At 43.2% G+C, this 24,345-nt stretch overlaps 1 protein-coding gene across 1 annotated transcript in view; it reads left to right on the top strand.

The window, feature by feature from the left end:
- LOC137623649 (uncharacterized) overlaps window positions 1-10,754 on the top strand; it is a 68,709-nt gene extending 57,955 nt beyond the window's left edge. Inside the window, exons 3-7 of the mRNA XM_068354481.1 lie at window positions 3,204-3,337; window positions 3,905-4,060; window positions 5,600-5,668; window positions 6,697-6,786; window positions 10,635-10,754. Coding sequence (XP_068210582.1) covers window positions 3,204-3,337; window positions 3,905-4,060; window positions 5,600-5,668; window positions 6,697-6,786; window positions 10,635-10,754 — 569 coding nt within the window. The remainder of the gene's footprint in view (window positions 1-3,203; window positions 3,338-3,904; window positions 4,061-5,599; window positions 5,669-6,696; window positions 6,787-10,634) is intronic.
- The last annotated feature ends 13,591 nt before the right edge of the window (window positions 10,755-24,345 follow it).

Below are 24,345 nucleotides of genomic sequence, written 5' to 3'. Positions count from 1 at the left end.
CCAGAATGAATTGATAGCCATATTAGCAAATGCTATTAAGGAAGAAATTCTGCGAAATGCACGTGCTGCAGAATATTTTTCAATAATTTTTGACAGCACCCCTGATGTGAGTCATGTGGAGCAAATGACAGTCATAATCAGGTTTGTTCAAGTTGATGAAGATAATGCTGTGATAGCTGTGAGAGAACACTTCTTGGGTTATGTGCCACTACAAGAAACCACTGGTGCATTCATGGCTGAAACTATTCTGGAAGAGTTCAAGAAAAGGGATCTGTGCATTGACAACTTACGAGGTCAAGGTTATGATAATGGCAGCAATATGAAAGGCAAGCATAATGTTGTACATAAGAAAATCCTTCAAAGAAATCCCAGGGCGCTGTTCGTGCCATGCTCAGCACACACATTAAATCTTGTGGTGAATGATGCAGCAAGTTGCTGCTTAGGAGCAACTAATTTTTTTCGGCCTGATACAAAAGCTCTATGTATTCTTCTCAGCCTCAACTCATCGTTGGGATGTACTGAAACGTCATGTACAAAGCTTAACAGTAAAACCTCCAAGTGAAACACGATCTTAGAGTCGGATAGATGCACTAACACCCATCCGTTACCAAATTGGTGACATATATGATGCTCTTACTGAAATGGCAACAGATTCTACTCTCCTTGGATCATCTGGAAATTCCACACGTGTAGAAGCTAAAGCTCTTGCAAATGGCATTGCAACATTCAAATTTTTGGTTTCATTGATCGTTTGTTATGACATTCTTTTTGAAATAAACATTACCAGAAAGCAACTACAAGCAAAAGAAAAATGATATTTCATCAGCATTAAAACAACTGGAATGCACTAGAATGTTTCTAGAAGAGAGAAGAAGTGATACAGTTTGAAAAGGTGTTTGTTGATGCTGCTGAATTGGCTAATGATTTGGAGATAGACCCAGTTTTTGTTGCAGATTCCGTTCGTCTTAGGAAAAAGAAAAGGCAGTTTGACTATGAAGGAGAAGACACACCAGTGCAGAATGCAAAAGTGAACTTTAAAGTTAACTTCTATTTTGCTGTACTCGATGTTGCCATCAATTCTGTACTGGAACGTTTTCAGCAACTGCAGCAGATGAAGTCTGTTTTTGGTTTCCTGTATGATGTGAAATCACTTAATGGGATAAGAAACACACAACTTATGGAACATTGCACCAAGCTGGAAACAGCACTACGAGATAGAGAAAGCAAGGACATAGACGCCACTGACTTGTGTGACAGTCATGAACTTCAGGCAGTTGCACGCCGCCTTCAGCCTGACACTGTCACTCCCATGGATATTTTAAAGTTCATTTGTGAACAAGGGCTGGTTCACAGTGTACCCAACACATTTGTTGCCTTGCGCATTCTGCTAACTTTGCCTGTTACTGTGGCGAGCGGTGAGAGGAGCTTCTCAAAATTAAAATTAATTAAGACGTATTTGCGGTCTACAATGACAGAAAGTTGATCCAAAGAATCTAGTGGCTGATTTTGCCAAGAAAAGGCACGGAAAGCATATTTTTAGTTATCTGTAGTTGTAGCCAAGAATCTAGAAAGACTCGGTGCTCACTGAAATTGAATTTCTCATTCCTGCCATTGACAGATATTGATAAATTTTAGTATAAAGTTACAATTACATTATAATTGAAAGTTGTAATTGTAAACAGTTCCTAATAATATAAGATTTAAACAATTGATTCTGAGTTATCTTCATGTTTACTTCAGAATTATTAATTATTCTCACTTCTTTGATTTCTAGTCTTTTTGTTAATAATTCAGTTCGTAGTTATGAAGAGAATATCTCATTTTCTTCAGTAACTGAGATTAATATTATACGTTTTCTACGTACATAGCTTTCAGTTCCTTTCAGTATATTGAATTCTAGTCTCTCTTTTTTTTCTTAATAGTTTAGTTAGGGGATTTTAGTTACTTAAGATTTGTTCTATTAATGAATGAAAAAATATGTTGTAGAGGCCATGTTATATTTCCCCCCCCCCCCCCCCCTTTTCAGCTAAGGATACACTCAAATGGAAGGAAATGAGTCAGATTTTCTTCACCACTTACATTTTCTTATCCTTGATTGAAGTTTTAAAGAAATAATAACTCAAAGCATTCATTTTCATATTTGTATAATTGATTGTTAATTTGTTATATACTCAATCATAACTTCACTATCAGATGCACATTTCCCTTATTAAATAACATTTAAAAAAAATAGATTATAAGCAAAAACCATTGTTTTGCTCTATTTAATGTCATTTTCAATATAATGTTCTGAATACATTAATTGTCTAATATATCTTTATAGGCATCAAAATTGCCCTTGCAATGGTTACATATTAAAAAATAAAGATGGAATTGTTGTAAATTTTAACCTAGATTTAATATATATATATATATATATATATATATATATATATATATATATATATATATATATATATATATATATGTGTGTGTGTGTGTGTGTGTGTGTGTGTGTGTGTGTGTGTGTGCGCGCATAATGCATTTCAACTTAATATATGGTAGCTGGATTTACAATTAAACTATCCCGAAATGTCACCCAATGTGGAGCTACTGGCTACTGCTCACCCCAGACCTCCTAGCTGGTGGGCCTGGGGGCGCAAATTAAAGTATTAGCCTAGGGCGCAAGAAACCCTAGAGCCGCCCCTGGCTACAACCCTAGTTGGAAAAGCAGAATGCTACAAACGCAAGGGCTCCAATAGGAAAACTAGCCCAGCGTTGAAAGGAAATAGCAAATAAACTATATACAGTACTGCATAAGTCATCATCATCATCTCCTACGCCTATTGACGCACAAGGCCTCAGTTAGATTTAGCCAGTCGTCTCTATGTTGAGCTTTTAATTCAATGCTTCTCCATTCATCATCTCCTATTTCACGCATCATAATTCTCAGCCATGTAGGCCTGGGGCTTCCAACCCTTCTAGTGCCTTGTATAAGTAATGAATAGAAAATATAAAATATCCTAAGATCGGTAACAACATTGAAATAAATCAGTTATACATGAATATACTTTTTCCTTCATGGTGTAAGAAACGCACCGGCCTGTTAAGATGTCTACTCAGTTTTGGGCAACAATACATGAAATAAATAGATTTCTATATTAAGCCATGCCAAATGGATTCCCTGCAAGAAATAATGAATCAATCTGTTTTTTCTGTTCCAGATATATGGCGTCGTAGGGGTCGACCGAGGGGTCGATTGGGATTGCTGGTACAGAGCCATTACCACTTGGTCAAGATGGTCAGGGAAACTGAGAGAATCTTCGGTCCAATGTTGCAGTGTTATTATGCTTCTACAGTAGGCCATTTTGTTTCTTTACATATAGTGATAACCATGAATTACACTATTGTTCTGTATATACCTTTTAGCTGGTATACCCTACAGGCTGGGTGACTATGTTGCACAATGTTTTCTCACCTTTCTCACCAAGTGCCAGGTAGGCTTTTCAAGCCTATTAGTCGCCCTGCTTCAGAAACTGTCTCCACTGCTGGCGATCTTCATACAGTTTCTTTTCTTTAATCTCTTGTAAATTCATACTTCTCCTTTTCACTTCTCTGTCAATATTTTCTATCCACTTCATCTTTGGCCTACCGACTGGTCTTCTGCCTTGGGTCTCCATTCCAAGAATTTTCTTGGATATCGTTCTTTTTTTATTCTTTTGACGTGTCCAAACTACCGTAGTTGTCCTCTTTCAATAAAGTTGCACAATGTAGAAATAGTAATGGTATTCATTGTCATCTGGAGAAAAACAATAAAAATAGAATGTACAATATTATTGTAACTACTGTACTCCCCAGATAATCAAATTAGATGCGCTATTAAAATGTTGAACTTTTCATTCATGACATCTCATTCCTCTGACAGATTGTGATCCTTTGCACTGAGCTGTATTTGCTGGCTTACAGAATAGGCTCTCAAGAATTTGCAGCTGATGGTGTCATCACCACCGCTTTGCTGACGTTGCAGACGACAGTTGTGTTTGTTCAGGTGTCTCTGGCAGCGGCAGCTGTGCAGGAAACGGTAAGGTCCTTGGTTGAACATTACACCAACTGAATGTTTGGAATTTGGTAGTAGGTACCTCACTTGGTTGAAGACAAAGCTCAAGGAAATAGGGTTTACAATTTGAGCCCTGTTATTATTATTATTATTATTATTATTATTAATAATTGCTAAGCTACAACCCTAGTTAGAAAAGCAGAATGCTATAAGCGCAGGGGCTCCAATAGGGAAAATAGCCCAGTAAGGAAAGGAAACAAGGAAAAAATAAATATTTTAAGAATATTAAAATAAATATCTACTATGTAAACTATAAAAACTTTAACAAAACATGGGGAAGAGAAATTAGATAGAATAAGGTGCCCGAGTGTACCCTCAAGCAAGAGAACTCTAACCCAAGATAGTGGAAGACCATGGTACAGAGGCTATGGCACTACCCAAGACTAGAGAACAATGGTTTGATTTTGGAGTGTCCTTCTCCTATAAGAGCTGTTTACCATAACTAAAGAGTCTCTTCTACCCTTACCAAGAGGAAAGTAGCCACTGAACGATTACAGTGCAGTAGTTAACCCCTTTGGTGAAGAAGAATTGTTTGGTAATCTCAATGTTGTCAGGTGTATAAAGACAGGAAAATCTGTAAAGAATATGCCAGACTATTCGGTGTATGTGTAGGTAGAGGGAAAGTGAACCGTAACCAGAGAGAAGGATCCAATGTAGTACTGTCTGGCCAGTCAAATGACTCCATAACTCTCTAGCGGTAGTATCTCAACGGGTGGCTGATGCCCTGGCCAACCTACTACCTTTAAAGGTTTAAAGGCCACTCATGAATGGCAGAGGCAAGGGACAGTGACACTGTCCTAACAGGCCCGACAGTGCCCTAGAGACTGACCATATATATATATATATATATATATATATATATATATATATATATATATATATATATATATATATATATGTATATATATATATATATGTATATATATATATATATATATATATATATATATATATATATATATATATATATATATATAATCAGTGCCAAAGCCTCCTCTCCACCCATGCTAGGACCAAGGAGGGCCAGGCAATGGCTGCAGATGACTCAGCAGATAGACCTATAGGCTCTCCTAAAAACCCCATCTTTAGCTCACAAGGATGGTGAGGTTGCAGCAACCAAACAAACTAACGATTTTCAGCGGGACTTGAACCCCAGTCTGGTGTTCACCAGTCAGGGACGTTATCACATTGGCCACCACAACCCTGGATATATCATTGTCGGGCATATAAAAGTGTCACTTATACTGTATTTAAATTAATATTTTTAACCATGCCAAATATTTTCTTAATCCAAACACCAAGAGCAAAATAAATCTTTACGCAATTTATGCTACTAAGCTTGAAAAAGACAAAAATAACTCATGTATTACATTTTACAAGGAAAATAGATCCAGGACAAACAGAATTTCTGCCAACAAGCCATAGTAGAAAATGTAAGTTGATAAGTAAATACTGGTATGTATATAATTGTTATGTAACTCAGAATTACCTGTGTCTTTTCAGGCAGAAGACAGCCTAGATATTCTGCGGAGGGGAATACCCTTCGATGCTTCTGACAGGGATAAATTTAATGTGAGTATTCCTGTACATGATTGATTTTTCTTTTAGCCATTCATAGTTGGTGATAATTATCTTTTTCCCTTAAAGCCTTACCCTTAATCATACATGGTACAGTACAGTACATATCTTGGCCTTACATTCGTACCTGGTAATTTTGAGTTATTTAAGGCACTGATTTTAATTTGTATCTACCTAATTATGGCTATTAAAAGACAGAGAATTTTGCTCCTTGAAAACATAAGCCAGTTTTACATATTTTGCCATAATTTACGTCTATTCACTTAACGTAACTATGGTTTTATTTAAAGCTTTAGTCATTTATAGCGAATTATGGAAACTTCAAGTCCCAAATTAGGTAAACAATTGAAAAATTCTCTCTCATTAAATCTCCAACAAGTTATGTCTAAAACTTTGATATATAAATATGTTTATGGTAATTATTCTAAACTTTAATACTGTACAGTAATAAATTAAGAAGGATTTGTATTTAATTTTGGAAATAAAATGTTAAATTTTGTTACACCATGCATGAATAGAAATTAAAAAATCTAATTAAGAATTATCACCACATCAATTGATTTAGAATTGGATGGACAGATGATATTTGGCCCTTATGGACCATTGATTGGATGGAAAGGCTATTCAGCACCTTCAAATGCAGGAAGAATTACTCATTTTCTGAAACTTTCTTTAATTCACAATAAAATTTGAATATAAGCTCAGCATTTCATATGTTCACAATGATGTCACAAACTGAGTTTTATTGAACCAATGATATTAGAATTTCAAATCAATCTCTTGAAATCAACTTTCACAAGTTGAAAATAATCGACACTGCCATCTGCACGATATGTATACACTAATGAGCAAAGGAGATAGAGAGAGAGCTATTTTCAACAGCAATGTCAAGACGCTTATACAGACTACTTGTTTGTTACAGGTACATTGACCAGATTATTTCTAAGCTACAGAAATGCCGTTTGCTTTTGTCACCCAACATAAAAGAAAACGCTAATTTATTCAACCAATCTTATCCGCAGAAAGAAGAACTAACCACATCACTAACGGGTCCAACAATAAACATAAGCGGTGGCAAATACTTTACAATAAATAGGCCTTTTATCATCACAGTAAGCTTTCTCTCTGTTGTTCACTTAAAATATAAAGACATCACTCAATTTCTTTATTGGCAATGTTATTTCCAATTTGCTGTAAAGATGAAACTAGAGTATAGCACTATAGGTATAGTACTGCGCAATGCATGTCATCATTGTTATCATCATCATCATCAGCTTTTAAATTAGTGTGATGGCCAACATCATCTCCAATATTGATAATGCAGTCATGCTCATAATTACTGACTTATCATGAAGTCCTGATTTCATCAATAATAGTCAGGGCAAAATACAGTTAAACCCCCAAAAAATTGTAACAAAAGGTTTCTCAACTGAAACTGGTAGGTTTTAATGTACTTTTTAACATACTAAAAGTTTACCAAACTAGGACCCCCGGAAAAGTGTTTTTTTTCAAGATGGCGTCCAAGATGGCCACCGAAACCTTTGAACCATCATAACTCTATAACTATCAACTCAAATTTGATGATCTTGGTGTCTATTCCTACATTTTTGGGGGCAAAGAACACATTAAGACAACTAGGGATATCATTGAGCTGTTAAATCATTACGAAATTTGATTTTTGACCTTCAGATGTTCACTATCACCTTATACACAAACACTTACAACAAGTAATAGTTAAAAAATTTATTCTTAGAGGTATAATGATAGCAGACTAATTATGAGCGTCTTCTATAGGGTTGTTAACTTACAGTACTCATGTTTATATAATCTTCTAATCATATCAAATCCTAATTACACTTAAGAGCCTTATATTTCAAGTACTTGTTTACAGTAGTTAATGACACTTATCCGCATAGAACAAGTTTCAGAATTTCAATTTTGAGTGTTATCCTCCTCCTCAGTATCAACCTCTCGAGTGTTGTTTGGATTGTTACAGTTTTCAGTCTGTCAAGGGCCACATACACTAATGCAAGGGAGTCCATAACGTTTATAGCTGCATCGAGATAATCTGCATCCCTCTGAACAGTTGCAATGGATAATTTTCAAGAGTTTGTCAGGTGCAGCATTGTTTTGGGTCATAACTGGTACTAACTGATCATTTTCGAGTTTCCATCTCCATTCAATTGGGTTCATTTCACTTGCCTTTCCCATCCATACCATAATTTGGAAGTACACACGTTGGCTATGGAAACTTGTTGCTGATGATGTTGGGGGAAGCCTTCAGGAGTGACAAATGCTTCAGCAGTTGTCACTTTCTTGGTGAAAATTGTATGGCGCAGTGATGATAGTGTATCATTAGATTTGCCACCAAAGCAATCAATCATCAGTTCTTTGCCCAGATCTCCTCTTGAGATTTGTTTTGAAGGTTGAATTAACTCGCACAGGACTTCATGACAGGCTCAGATTTCACTGATTTCCAGAAGACTGACTTTTTTCCAAAGACAAAAATCCTTGAAGTGGAATCACAGCCGAGTAGGCATGTACAAATAGTAATTCAGTGCATACATCATCATCTAGAGTTTCTTTCAACAGGTTAATGTTATATACTTTGTGTTCTCTTGACTGCTTGCTTGCGTCAGAATGGAATTAAGTGGTCTCATTGTCTGTTCTGGTATAATGAAGGAGAAGGATCAGCAAATCTGTATCCTCACCAACCAACGTTGTTTTGTAATGATGGGATAGTTCAACAGGTGCCTTAACGATATCAACATCTGCGTCACCTGGTGACTGAATGACATGGCATACCCTTTTAGTTAGTGCTGTGCTGATAAAAGAAATCATGTCTGTCTTATTTATGTCACGAGATAGAAAGTCCTCCTTTTTGCCTGAAAACACTGTTTCTGCTGTAAAACTAATCATAGGGTGCAGGTTTTTTTCCTTGTCTCAGATGTGTTTTGTCTTTTATAGAGGGGCCTTCACCATCTCCATCAAACACCACTGTTGCTTGTCCATAATTTCTCACAGTGAAGTCTGCATAAGACTCGGCTATTGTATGATATGAGTCCCCTTTCTTCCATGATAAACGTTGGAGCAATGAGCCTCCATCAAGCACATAACAATCTGTTTTAGATTGAGAGTTAATCACAGCCTCACTTGAAAAGGCTGCAACATGGTCTCGAATTGCCTGAGCAAGCAGAGGTTTATATGCTTTTCGAAGAATGTTCCTGGTCTCAAAGAGGGCTGGAGGATATGGGCTTAGCTCATATGTCTAAACCTCTTCAAGGGAAAGATCTCCTGATTTTGACACGACAAGGGAACACTAGAACAGAAGGGCAGGATCAATGTTATGATCAGGAGCAATCTTCACAGCAGAGATATTTCCAAGGGTTTGTGCTCTGTCTTTCCGCTTAAATTTGTAAGTAAATGCTGACTTTACAATCATATCTTCAATGATCTTGTTCCCAACTGATTCAAAGGCATGGGTACATCCACATCTGGTCCAGCCACTATTCCGTTGATAATATTTCTCAGAGTAGTATCAGATGTGAAGGGTGAACAGGCTGCAATCTTTGTCTGAATTTTCTCAAGACCAGATGCATCTCTTTTGATGCGTACCTCGGTTAAATCTTTGTGTTGTGGACTTGTAATATAGGTTAGGTCGGTAAAATCTTGCATTGCACTGTTGTACTCAGATGTTACAGGTTCAGATAAGGTCCAAAGATAAGGCATCTCCTCGGTCATCCCACTGCCATGGGTTAGACCACCAGTGCTATTTAGAGACCTCATCAATGTTTGTTCTATGACAAGATCACTAATTAGTACTGCCCAGCAATGATTGCTCCTTCGAACAACATGAAAACCATCAAGGAACTTTCGATAAACATCTGGGTGCTTTTCCTCCAGGTTGCTCATTTACTGCAGGTAGTAATGAGCAGTTCGCAGATAATTGAAGTACCCAGCTACAGCAAAGACAGTTAGGCAATTGGACACTGCCTGCAAATGCATCAACCAAGATCCAGTACGATCTGCCTTGATCAACATTCTTGCTATGTCAACCGTACACTGATAATTGAGCCACAACTGGCTTGTCTTTGAGGTTTGAGCAAGTTCAGATTTCTTCTTCTCCATTACTGTCTCAAGTTTTATCAAAACCTCAGAACAAGCAGCATCTTCTAGCATCATCTCTCCAATAAGAAGGGAGGAGTACAATTCCTCTGCCTGATCCAGCTATGTCTGAATCTGAGGATCATCTTTGCCCATTTCCATTACAAGCTGGCTATGTTGGCACTTGTCAACAAGAAGGTGGCCCTGCAAAGCCCTCTGGACAGCTTTCCCTGTTAATATGTGCACCACCGCAGTTTCTCCATAAACAGTGTCAAGTATGTTTTTGAGGCCAGTCCCTTCCATGACAGTTCCTATGGCCGCCAGCAAGTTCATGAGTGTATGATGTGATATAATTAGAAGATTATATAAATATAAGTACTGTAAGTTAACAACCCTATAGAAGATGCTCATAGTTAGTTTGCTATCATTATACCGCTAAGAATAAATTTCTTTAACTATTGCTTTGGCCCCAAAAATGTAGGAATAGACACGAAGATCATCAAATTTGAGTTGATAGTTATAGAGTTATGATGGTTCAAAGGTTTCGGCGGCCATCTTGGACGCCATCTTGAAAAAAACACTTTTCCCGGGGTCATATTTTGGTAAACTTTTAGTATGTTAAAAAGTACATTAAAACCTACCAGAATCAGTTGAGAAATCTTTTGTTACAATTTTTTGGGGGTTGAGGGGGTATTTTCCATATATTGACCCTACTAATAAATCATCTATCAATCATAGATCGAGCCCTTGGACTTAAAGCATCCTGCTTTTCCAACTAGGATTGTAGCTAGTAATGATGATAATACAGTAGAATGAACTATTTTAACTTTTAGTTACATATGAATTTTTTTTTCAGGTCATGAGTGCTGTCATCACTTATTTCATTGTTATGATCCAGTTCATGCAACCAGGATCCAAGTCTGAGACACAGCAGTCACTTAATGACACTGCAGAGACCAATGTGACGACAGCCTGAAAATTTAACTAATGGTGGAATAGCTTATCATCATCATCTCCTATGCCTATTGATGCAATGGGCCTCGATTAGATTTCCCCCAGTCATCTCTATCTTGAGCTTTTAATTCAATACTTCTCCATTCATCATCTCATGCTTCACACTTCAAAGTCCTCAGGCATGTTGAGGGGTAGATGGAGATGGTTTGGGCATGCTCTTCACACTCCTCAAGAGAGATTAGTTCACCAAACGTTTAACTGAGCTCCACCAGGAATAACTTATACTCTATTACAATTTTTTATAGACTTCAAATGATTAACTTTGCTAGCAACATAAAGAACAAATATCCTCTTCAGCCATCACACTTTGATTTTTTTTAAAAACATCTTTGATATGCGCAGTAAAGAGTCTAAAAGCCCTTTTACATTTTAAACCCAAAATGGGTAATTATCTATACTATTACCAATGTTTATTGCTGTGTCCCTTCCGAGACTAACGGCATTGCATTGCTTTTAGCCTTCAATTTTCCTGTTCCTTTCATATTTTCTTTCCTTATCTAAATCTTCCATATTTTTTTATTTCGGTTAGAATTCTCACATAACAACAAATCCTTCAGTTCAATAAAAATTAAAAATTCAGGGGTATTGCTGAATAACTTTACAATAATAACAATAATTCAAGTTTGAATACAAAGTTTAGATGAAAACTTTGTTCTAACTTGATTAGATTGTAAGAAAATTGAATAAAAGAATAGCCTTGTTTTTGCTATTCCAAGCTTTTCATTCATCTGACTTATAAAGACTAAGCAGCTTTTTAAAGTACAGTAGTTATATTCTTATAAAACATAACTAAAAATACAGCTTTTTTTAATGTACACAAGAATATGTTTTCGTCTGTGCACTCCAAAGATGATATGCATAGTCTGATGCAGTATTGATAGCTTAACAGACTGACCATTTATATACTTATGATCAGCACCCAAGTTCCCTCTCTAATCAAGTAAGGACCAGGGATGGCCAGGCAATGCCTGCTGATGAATCTTCCCAAAACCCCAATCCCTGTCTCACAAGAACAGTATTTTTACAGATGCTATTGGAAACTACATCCCTATGCAGGTTTAACTAACTTTCAGTTTACAATGGTGAGGGATAAGATTATTTTTCCTGAGCCTTTGATTCTCCGCTTAATTGCAATGGATTTTGATAACTAATTAAAGAGAAATAGTCATCACATCATACAATAACCCTACAGTGTGATCTGGAAAGATGGATAACGTGTAGCAAAAGTCATGTGTCAGCCTCTTCATGTGTACTGAACAGTTCAAGTAGTTCACAATCACAAATGTCTTTGTGATTCACAAATTTAACTAGCACACCATCATCGAAGCCTCCTGCCAGTGTGATAGACTGTTCTTCCTCAAGCTGCAATTGTATTGTCAGGTACCTCTAGATGAAGCTGGAATGTACAGATTTGTTTGTGGTGTTCCTCAGGAACTTCCTGTAGTTTGGAAGAGAGTGCTGTCCATCGATGACATATCTAAGTGTTGACTCTCCACCAGTGGAACATTCTCTTTCAAGGTGTTTGATAGAATAGTATATCATACTTGTTAAAACTCAAGGTTACTGATGCCACACCTTGGTTAATAGCAAGCAAGAGACTGAATATATTTCATTATGACATGTCCAAGATCATCAGATATGTAGAGCTGGGCTTCATCAAGGGCCAGAATTATTTTTTAGGTCAGACTTTGAGCACCTGGAATTCCTTGCGATTAGTTTCTTTCTTCTTTGCTAGATCTGCCTTGTTGGTTTTTCACATAGTTCAATCATTGTTGAAGAGAGATGGTAGCACAGGAGCCAGTTCATGTGTCAGGACTTGTTCCAGACAGACATAGCAGGAAAGTACTTCTGAATCCACCATCTTGTTTGTTGGTTTTCATAGGTTTTGACATGTCCGCAAATGTTGCTCTCTTTCTTCATGAGTCTGTTTCCCAGAAGCTCATAGTTTATCATCTGTGGTAGTCATGGAATACCCTGACCTTCAGAGTTGTCATGTTGAATACTTCCTCTGTAGAAAAGCACAGCTGCCATGGCATGAGTAGTGGAATTTCCGTCCAAAGTAACTTTATTCTGATCAAAGCTATCTATAGCAATATCGACAATTGGATACTCATCCATACAGCGTAGAATTTGAAGAACTTTGGGGATGTAAATATCCTTTGAAGCAGTTTAATCAACAGCTACAGGTGTGAGGAAATGTCTCACCTCATCATATGACACAGTATCCTAATTCATAAAGCATGTCAATGAGATGTCTGCTTCCCAAATCAGGATGCACCTACAACGCTAAACCAAAAGTTATTGTGGACACTGGCTGGACTTGTGATATTATGTTGTGACAAATGGCGATCATCCATAGGTTGTTCTTCAAAACATCTTCAACGGCAAAACTGGTCACATTCATGTGTGATTTCTTACTGGTGCGCCACTGAATAAAATCATAGAGTGGATTAGGAACAAAATCTGCACAGTGTTGAATATCTGTTTCCTCAACAGGTGTAAACATATTTATAATGTACTTACTATCAGTCATGTTCTTTATCAGGATACCAGCTGCAGTGTGCAATATGTGTATTTCACTATCTATGACTGATGGTATATCACACAGACTGTCTTCATATTTTGGTTCATTTGTCATGCTCTGTAGAATGGTGGCTTTCCTCAGGGCAATACCTAAGGTCACAGAAGAGAAGCTTATGATGTCAGTGTGACCATGAAATTCTACACAGACTATTTTGTTACCTTAATATTTAGTTAATAGCTCCTTCAACTTCCAAGTTTTATACTGTTCTAGATTAATGGTAGGCTACCTAGTGAAATATAAATACTGAATGCATTCATCTTACAGATGAATGAAGATTGTTACCGTCTTATATTTAGAGAACATACACTACTCCAGATAACGTTTTACTTTATCAAAAGCTTCGTGTAATGGTTATTGTTCCCTGATTTACGAAATCAAGAAAGGCAAGCATGCGCATATGAATTTTCTTGTCTTGTCCTTTGTCAGTTGCTGCCAGAACTTTTCTCTATTGGACTGTTCAGTTCCTATAGTTATCAATGTAAGCCTATTCCTTGAATTGTTGGGTTTCCCACAAATGAAGCAATTAGTCCTGATGTGAAACCCAGCTGTTTCATTTCTGCAGATTCTTGTGTGTTCTGTTGTTGTAGATGTGCATGGTTACTGGTCACTATCACTATGGCTGGATGTGGAGATATTTAACTAGCTGGTATATTTGGTTCGACACTATTTGTGGAATGTTACTTTCAAATCAAGATTCAATATGGTCAGATAGTTTCATAAACGTCATCTTCTCTGACTTGACTGCTTTAAAGGTTGCACTCAAACCAATAAATATTGGGGTCTTTACAACCTCTTGTTTTACAGGATTGAGTGGTTTAAAACATAATGCAGTGGTCAGTGTCAATTTACGATGCTTTCTAGCGGGAGGTATCAGATCCACAATTGCAGATCAATTATCAGCACAAACATCTGAAATGAAATAATTGAGGATAAGTATATATTAGTATTTGTAGAAAGGGGCAACCAACATAAAAATTGATCTTAAACTGGATTTGTTCCGTAACCGAAATACAAACCACGCTATTTACATAGGGGTTTACTTTCGGCGTAGCTGAAATGACGAGCCATTAGATTTTAACGAGGGTTAAACTACCCCCGCGCTAGTTAGCACGGGGGTAGGGGAGGGGTAGCTAGCTACCCCTCCCCCCCACACACCGGTGAGCTGCCTCACTTCACTTTTGGCTCGGACGATGTACAGACGTGTCTGTCTCGTCCTCGCATTTTTGACAGTCTTAATCTGTTTTTCTTTTTCTTACAGTTGTGTGTTTGAAGTTGGCCTCTACCTTTTCTTCCCATTATGCGGAAGTGCCCTGGACTCCCCGACCGCCCCTGTGGAACATTCATGTCGGCGGTCGATACAGACCCTCACACCCTTTGCCCGCAGTGTCGAGGTCAACGGTGTGAAAGTGATAATGTTTGTATGGAATGTAGGAAGTGGCCTACCTCCCAGTGGGAGAGGTTTGCCCGGCGGCGTAAGAAGAGTTCTAAGCGAGACCGTTCTCCCTCAGGGGCTGCCTTGAGGAAGGAAGGCTCCAAGGACTCTTCTTCTGTTGCCCGAACCTCCTCCGAGGCTCCCACTCGTTCGGTCTCTCGCGAGAGGCTGCCGAGTGGTAGCGTAGGTCCTTCTTTTGTTTCCCAATCTCGGGGTTCGGGAGAGGGTGTTGGCAGCTCCCCCTCCTCCTCCGGGGGAGGACATTGTTGATTTTGTTGATTTTGATGACCAAACTGTGTCTAACAATGATCTTTTCCAGCTTTGGGCTTCCTTGGGGCTTAAGGGCTCTCCCTCCAAGGAAGCCCTGTTTGATCTGATCCAGTTGGGGGCAACTGTCCAACAGTCGCCGGTAATACCAGAGGTAGACCCTCTGGCTATTGTCGACGTTGTTGTGGCAGAGGCGTCCAACGGGTCGGGTCAAACCCCGGCTGCTGCTGTTGCGGATGTTGCTGAAGGCTCAGGTTTCCCTTCCGAACTTCTTTCGAGGGGAAAGCTGGGTCCAACGGTCTCTCCTGCGGGTGTTCCTCCCCCTCGGGGGAGTGCACTGACAGAGACTCCTCTTCGGAGGACCGACGACGGTGATACCCTGCCTCGAGGTTGTCTTCGCCGTAAGGCTCGCCCTCCTCTTCGCCGCCGAGGCCATCCTTCTCCTTACAAGGGAGTTAAGAGGCGCCTTCTCTTCGGGTCTTCATCTTCGTCGTCCCCTGCAAAGGATTCTTCTCGTCGGGAGCAGACCGTGGCAGTGACATCGTTGGACCTCTCCGCAGATCGTTCGCGATTTCCTGCGCCTGCCAGATCCTCCTTGTTAATTCAAGCACCGGTCCCTTCGGGGCAGAAGGGCTTATCCCACAATGTGGGTAAGTCCCTTCCGCGTCAGGTTACACCTGTGAGCCCTTCAGTAGCGCGCAAGCGCCACCGTTCTCCTGATCGCCAGCGCCCTCCTGCTCGCCAGCGCTCACCTGCTCGCCAGCGCTCTCCTGCTCGCCAGCGCTCTCCTGCTCGCCAGCACTCTCCTGCTCGCCAGCGCTCTCCTGCGTGCAAGCGCTCTCCTGCTGAAGAGTCACCTGACTCTTCTCGCCAGCGCTCTCCTGATCGCCAGCGCTCTCCTGATCGCCAGCGCTCTCCTGCTCGCCAGCGCTCTCCTGATCGCCAGCGCTCTCCTGCTGAAGAGTCACCTGACTCTTCTCGCCAGCGCTCTCCTGATCGCCAGCGCTCTCCTGCTCGCCAGCGCTCTCCTGATCGCCAGCGCTCTCCTGCTCGCCAGCGTTCACTTGCTCGCCAGCGCTCTCCTGCGCGCAAGGGCTCTCCTGCGGATGAGTCAACAGACTCTTCTCGCCAGCGCTCTCCTGATCGCCAGTGCTCTCCTGATCGCCAGCGGTCTCCTGATCGCCAGCTCTCTCCTGCTCGTCAGCGCTCTCCTGATCTCCAGTGCTCTCCTGCTCACCAGCATTCACCTGCTCGCCAGCGCTCTCCTACTCGCCAGCGCTCGCCTGCGCGCAAGCGCTCTTCTGTCCCTGCTGCGTGCACTGCTCGTCAACAGTCTCCTGAGCGCTGTCAACCTCCTGCTCGTCAGCGCACTACTGCGCGCCCAGTTCCTGATGCGCGCCATGCGCACCAATGTTCGCCCACGACCTTCGGATCTGGGCGCAGGCAAGGACATTGATCCTTTGCCTCACCAGCGTTCCCCTGCGCGTCGACCACCGCCTGCGCACCACCATGCGTTTTCTCCTGTGCGCACTTCTAAAGTGCATGCGCGCCCGCGAGTCGACTCCTGAGCCCGCCCACGAGCGTTCGCCCTCGAGCACATCAGCGCCCCCTGGCCCTGCGCTCCAGTTGGCAACTTCTCTCCGCGCTACTGCGCGCCATCCTACGCGTCAGCGATTTCCTACACGCCAGCGTTCTCCTACGCGCCCGCGTGATCCTTCGCCTGTGCGCAAACACTCGCAAATGCTCGCCAACGCGCCCACGCGTCTAGTCGCCACAGGTCACCGACTCGCCCATGCGCTAGCTCGCCTGTGCATAGTCGGTCGCCTACTCGCCCCATGCGTCATCGCTCGCCAACGCGCCATCGCTCGCCAACGTGCCATCGCTCGCCAACGCTCTTACACTCGCCTATGCTCCACCGATCGCCTACGCGCCATCGCCCTCCTGATCGCCAGCGATCACCCGGGCACTCGCGCACACCCTCACCTGTGCATCCACGCACACCTTCGCCTGCGCGCCCACGCGCCCCATCGCCCCCTCGCCAGCGCGTCCACTCGCCAACTCGCCCGCTCGCCAACTCGCCCGCGCGCCAACTCGCCCGCGCGCCAACTCGCCCGCGCGCCAACTCGCCCGCGCGCCCACGCCCTCATCTCCGCGCGCGACCCAGCGGTTTTGCCATCGCGCCAGCGCGACCCCAACGCAATTCCCGCCGGGTTTCGCAGCGCTCCCAACCTTGCGAGTTGCCGGGGCCGCGTGCTTCCAGATCGTCCTCACGATCGCCATCTCGTAAGCGCCGAGCACGCGTCCAGGAGCAGGAAGATTCATCGGAGAGGTCCAGGCAACATTCTTCTTCCCTTTCTTCATTTCAGGCAGGCTCAGTAGTATCCACTCCTAAGGATCAGCCGATGCCCTTCCCTCCAGCGTGAATCGCTGACACTGCGTCAGTCAGGCTATGAAGCCAGCTCTCGCTGATCTGGGACTAAAACCAAAGGCTCCCTCGCCCCCGCTGAAGAGAAAGGAGTGGATTTTGCGGTAACTTCTCCCAGGGTTAAGCTGGCTCCCAAGAGGTCCGTCGGGAAGGCCCCTTCCCCTTTGCAGGCGTTTTCTCCTTCTCCTGCGGACGAAGCTTTCCCGTCCTCAGGAGAATCCAGCGAGGTGAGGCACTCTCCCATGGCACCAATTGGAGGAACCCCGCCTCAAGGAAGAGAAACGTCTCGCGTAGGAGGGACCTTCCAGACCTCTTTGCTAGAGTCCTGTATCCCTCCCAGGAGGGAGCCCAAGGACTCAAAGACGATACCCAAGTCATCTTCGAGGATTCGTCCAGAGCCAACCATTCCCCGGGAGGACGTCCGCGTGTCCCTCCAAGAAGAGCCAATGGGGACAAGAGACTTAGCTGCCAGTCCACAAGGAGGAGAGCAGCGAGCGTCAGAGCATGCCTTCTGGCAGGTCCTTAATCTAATGAGGCAACTCAATAGTTTTAAGGACCCCGAGACCGGCCCCCGCGAAGGCAAGGATACGGTCCTGGACCAAGTTTATGGTATTCAGAAGCCCCCCAAGGCCAGTGCAGCCCTGCCATGGTCCCAGGGAGTGAAGAGTGCCAGGGACAAGGTCGAGGGCCAGCTTTCCGAGCTCGCCTCCTCCAGCCGTTCTTCTGCCGGGAACAAGCTCCTCCCACCTCCTCGCGTTCAGCAGAGGAGGTACTTCGAGATCATGGAGGAGTCTTGTTTAGCTCTTCCCCTCCACCACTCTGTGGAAGAGCTCACCAGGGGTCTCTCTCTAGAGAAACTCAATGCCCGGCAGGTGACATTCTCAGCGTCGGAGATCCTAAGTGTGCCATGCAGGCCACTTCGTGGCTGGATGTCTGGCTAGGGTCTCTGGGCATCCTATTGCACTCTGAGGACTTGTCCAAGGAGAGCAACAGGAAGGCCCTGGAGACCTTCCTCCTCTCGGGCACGCGCTCCATCGAGTTCTTGGCTCACCAGGTCACTAACCTGTGGGCTAACTTGATTCTAAAGCAACGTGATGCGGTGACTGAGAGGTTCCACCCGAAGGTCCCCGCTGTGGATGTCAGCAAGCTCAGACATTCCTCCATCCTTGGAGGAAACCTGTTTGAGCCCAAGGATATAGAATAGACAGCTGAGAGTCATGATTCGCTCCTCCAGAAGGCCCTTACATCTCGGCCCTACAAACCTCCAGCCCCTCAACAGCAACAGCAGCCTCGCAGGACACCGAAGCAGGCTCCGGCAGCTAAGACCAAGGTGTCTAAACAGCAGCCCTTTCCTGTCAAAGACAAGAAGGGCGGAAAGTCCTCCAGGGGAGGCAGAAATCCTAGAAGGAGTGGCCGAGGCCGCAAACGCTAGGATTGGCAATCCCCCTGCGTGTCCACCTGTAGGGGGATGCCTACAAAGTTGCATGCACAGGTGGCAGCAACACGGGGCCGATTCCTGGACGGTCTCTGTGATCGGACAAGGATATCGCGTCCCGTTCATAACATCTCAACCTCCCCTGACAGCAAATCCAGTGTCGTTGAGCTCCTATGCCATGGGATCGGCAAAGGGGCTAGCCCTTCTGGCAGAAGTCGAGACCATGCTCAAGAAGGATGCTCTCCAGGAGGTCGTAGACGGCTCCCCAGGCTTCTTCAGTCAACTCTTTCTTGTAAAGAAGGCGTCTGGAGGCTGGAGACCCGTCATCGACCTCTCAGCCCTGAACAAGTTTGTCAAGCAAACTTCGTTCAGCATGGAGACCGCAGACACAGTCAGACTTGCAGTGAGACCGCAAGACTTCATGTGCACACTGGATCTGAAGGACGCGTACTTCCAGATCCCAATCCATCCATCTTCCAGCATGTAACTAAGATTCAGCCTAGACAACAAGATCTACCAGTTCAAGGTGCTGTGTTTCGGTCTCTCCACAGCACCTCAGGTGTTCACCAGTGTTCACACTGATATCTTCGTGGGCGCACAGGAACGGCATCCGTCTCCTCCGTTATCTGGACGACTGGCTGATCCTGGCAGACTCGGAGTCGACCCTTCTTCGACACCGAGACAGGCTTCTGGGAATTTGCCAAGATCTAGGGATCATGGTAAATCTCGATAAGTCCTCTCTGCTCCCAACACAACGACTGATATATCTGGGCATGATATTAGACACCAATCTCCACACAGCCTTTCCATCAGACGACAGGATACTAAGGCTGAGGAGGGTTGCAGAGCCTTTCCTCAGTCGAGAAGACCTTCCAGCCCAATCTTGGTTACGTCTCTTAGGTCACCTAGCCTCCTTGGCCCGTCTAGTTCCCAACGGCCGCCTCAGGATGAGATCTCTGCAGTGGCGGCTCAAGTCCCGGTGGAATCAAGGAATTGATTCCCCGGACTCTCTGGTCTCGATAGGACCTGCGGAACGGACGGACCTGCGGTGGTGGCTGACCGACGACAACCTTCGAAAGGGAGTGGATCTTCTCGTCCTTCCCCCGGATTTGATGCTGTTTTCGGACGCATCAAAAGAAGGGTGGGGGGCCCACGTTCTGAACCAGAGGGCCTCAGGCCTATGGTCAGAATAAAAAGATACCTCCACATCAACCTGCTAGAGATGAAGGCCGTATTTCTGGCCCTTCAACAGTTCCAACAGACCCTGGCGGGCCACTCTGTGGTGGTGATGAGCGACAACACCACAGTAGTGGCTTATATCAACAAGCAGGGAGGTACCTTTTCACGACAGCTATCCCATCTTGCAGTAGAGATACTGAGATGGACCGAAGTCCACTCGATACGTCTATCAGCTCGCTTCATTCCGGGCAAAAGGAATGTGCTCGCTGACAGTCTGAACAGAGCTTCACAGATAGTGAGTACCGAGTGGTCTTTGGATCCTCAAGTAGCCAACAAAGTCCTGACTTTGTGGGGTTCCCCGACAGTGGACCTGTTCGCGACAGCCTTGAATTTCAAGCTGCCGCTGTACTGTTCCCCAGTCCCGGACCCCAAGGCACTCTGGCAAGATGCCTTCCAACAACGGTGGGACAACATCGATGTCTACGCCTTCCCACCGTTCTGTCTGATGAGAAGGGTGCTCAACAAGACCAGACTATCGGTCAACCTGTCAATGACCTTGATAGCTCCGCTATGGCATCATGCAGAATGGTTCCCGGACCTTCTGCAGCTCCTGACGGAACTCCTGAGAGAGCTTCCCCCACGACACGAGCTACTCAGACAACCACATTGCAACATCTTCCACAAAGCCGTAGCATCGCTTCGGCTTCACGCCTGGAGACTATCCAATGTCTCCTCACTGAGAGAGGCTTTTCGCAACAAGTTGCGGAAAGGATGTCTCGACACCTGCAAAAGTCATCCGCATCTGTCTACCAGGCGAAGTGGAGAGTCTTCTGTGGTTGGTGTTGTGGGAGGGGTATCTCTCCCCTCGATGCCACTATTCCAGCAATAGCGGAGTTTCTCGTGTATTTGCGGGAGGGAATGCGCCTTCCGGTCTCGGCGGTGAAAGGCTATCGCTCAGCCTTAAGCCTAGCCTTCAGGCTGAAAGGAATAGACATTTCCTCCTCGCTGGAAATTTCCTTACTCATACGAAGCTACGAGCTTACCTGCCCTCAGTCGGAAGTGAGACCTCCTCCATGGAATGTGGTTCGGGTCCTCAGGGCTCTGAAGAGACCCCCGTTCGAACCATTACGCCAGGCCTCTGACCAACACCTGACTTGGAAGATGGTATTCCTGCTCGCTCTGGCTTCGGCCAAGCGGGTCAGTGAACTTCATGGTCTCTCATACGAAATCGCCCATTCAAGGGGATGGGGGGAGGTAAGTTCAGGTTCGTCCCTGAGTTTGTTGCCAAGACTCAGAACCCTGGAGTGCCGGACCCACGGTTCGACTCCTTCAGGATTACGAGTCTCCGTTCCGTAACAGATGACCCAGATCATCTGCTACTGTGCCCAGTAAGAAGTCTGAGACGTTATCTGAAGAGAACAGCTGCAGTCCGTCCCCGCGTGCAAGCTCTGCTTGTGAGCACGGGAAGGACGAAGAGGAGGGTCACCAAGAATACCATCTCAGCCTGGATTCGACGGACCATTCATCATGCCTTGAATCCAGACCCTCCTCCGTCACGTCGCCCTAGGGCACATGATGGCCTTCAAGAGAAACTTCTCTGTGACGCAGGTGCTACAAGCTGGGGTCTGGAAGCGTCAAACGACCTTCACAGCCCACTACCTGCAGGACGTGACCCACAAGAGCCTCGATACTTTTTCTATCGGCCCTGTGGTGGCTGCACAACAGCTGGTCTAACCTCAGGCTCCTTAATGGACGAGTAGCAGAAGGTTGAGGGTACTGTTACCCGGTTTTAGTCTGTGTGAATGAAAGAGTATGTCTGGCCCTTACTTCTTTCTTCATCCTCCCCTCTCTTGGGGAATGCAGCATCCTGGGTCTCTGCATAGCTGACCTCAAACCTCTGCAGGTAAACCATGCTTCCTTGTGTTCCTAGTATTAAGAATACTATCGCGTCCCCCATACCCTGACGAGGTGGTATTGGGACGTCCTAGCCTAGAATTCCATATAAAGGACTTCAGGTCAACTTCCTAGGACGAGTCACACTTCATTTCTCCACACACAACTTATGTAGGCTGTACGTTTCTTGCATAGCAAGAAACTTGCGAGGTGCAGGGACTCTTTTTCTCGAGTGCTGCTCACTCGGATTCTGAGTCCCCGGGTAAGCCAAAGCCAGTAAGGCTGGGGACTTTCCACCCTGCCTAAGGGTAAGTCACCATATGTAAATAGTGTGGTTTGTATTTCGGTTACGGAACAAATGACAAATTCTGAGATAATTTGTATTTTTCCTAAGCATACAAACCTTGGCTATTTACACATATTTGCCCGCCAGCCCTGTCCCCCAAGACAAGTCCTACCTCTAAGTGAAGTGAGGCAGCTCACCGGTGTGTGTGTGTGGGGGAGGGGGGAGGGGTAGCTAGCTACCCCTCCCCTACCCCCATGCTAACTAGCGCGGGGGTAGTTTAACCCTCGTTAAAATCTAATGGCTCGTCATTTCAGCTACGCCGAAAGTAAACCCCTATGTAAATAGCTAAGGTTTGCATGGTTAGGAAAAATAAAAATTATCTCTGAATTTGTCATTTAAAATCATTCTTATTTGAGCAATGCACATACATGCATTACAAATATATCAATGTCTATTACTTTTAGGCAGTGGCACATGGTTTTGGTAATACCTCTTTCAAATCAACATATTTTTTTTATAAGTTATATTTCTAAAGAGGAGAATGAACGAGGGTCATCATGATGTAATATGCAGTAATACATCTCAATTACTTCGGAAGAAATTAATTGTTCAGTCTACAATGAGTGGTAAATGCAAACCGCAATGCACTTTTTATAAATTATATCTCTAAAGAGGAGAATGAATGAGTTATTATGATGTAATATGTAGTAAAACATCTCAATTACTTCTGAAGAAATTAATTGGTCAGTCTACAATGATTGATAAATGCAAACCGCACTGCGCAAAATTTTATTTTTGCCTGGTCCTACAAAAGCCTTTCTTACACCACAAATAGTTTCTCAATATATGTATGCTATCATTCTGCACATTTTGGTAACACATTTGAGTATGTAGGACCAGTATTAACAAATATATGAGCCAATGAATCTGTGTCAAATACAGAAAATAAATTTTTAAAGTCTACGGTGTACATGCGTAAATGGGGTTTTAAAAATGTTTTGCAATGATCTCAGACTCACAACAATATATACCTAACTGTCCAAACATCCCTGGTGTCAGCCAACACCAAAAAGTTCTCTGCAGACAGAATGCTAGCAATGCCCAAAGAAGGCCACAACTTCCACTAGTCCAAGTCCTTGCACATGTCATCAGTCAACATAATAGAAGGCAAACTTTAAAGGAAATGTATTGAAGCATTGCCTTCAATAGGGGAAGGCAATACTTCTACCAACCAAGAGCCTAAGCCAGCATCTCCCATTCCTTCCAAATTCCTCCAAAAGACCTAGCCTTAGATGAATCCGAAGGAGGCATAGGCCATGGAGGAGGAGGAGTTTTTTCGGCCACAGCTTACGAGTTCCCATGTCCTAAGCTGAAGAATTCCTCTTAGCCTTTTTATTGCCAAACTCCACCCAGTGTATAGGAGGATTCACTGTAATTACATCGCTGCAATTTCATCGCGGTAATTACATCGTGGTATTTTCATCACATGGTAATTACATCTCATGCATTTTCACCGCATCAAAAATACATCGTAATATATCACATCGCCTGTAATTTCATAGTCTTGAATTTTTTTATTTTCATGATTGTCTTTATATTAACCACGAAAATTTTTACTTTAAAAAGGAAAAATAAATATTTAGTATTAATAGGGTTTTAAATAAGCTTTTAATTTTTTTTTCGGCTTTGAGAACTATTAACTGTTTGACGTCAGTCTTATCTTAGACGATAATTTCCCAGTAGATTCCCTCGTAAACTTTTTAAAGAAAATAGATGTATTTTACAAATTACAGTTGCTTTTATGGTTTTATAATAGTATATTTTCAATACGAGTTTTAAGATAGATTTTAGAACACACATATATATATATATATATATATATATATATATATATATATATATATATATATGTATATACATATATATATATATATATATATTTTAATTCAGATTTTTATTATAGTTTTTAATTAATTTATTCATATTTTAACAAACTTTGATATATATTTAATTTAGATTTAAGCGCTGAATGGCCTTTGCTGCCCAGTGCTT

Source organism: Palaemon carinicauda, chromosome 30 (genome assembly GCF_036898095.1).
Source record: "Palaemon carinicauda isolate YSFRI2023 chromosome 30, ASM3689809v2, whole genome shotgun sequence".
Classification (NCBI taxonomy): Eukaryota; Metazoa; Arthropoda; class Malacostraca; order Decapoda; family Palaemonidae; genus Palaemon; species Palaemon carinicauda.
Note: the sequence above shows the minus strand (reverse complement) of the source record. Positions and strands in the feature narration are given on the sequence as shown.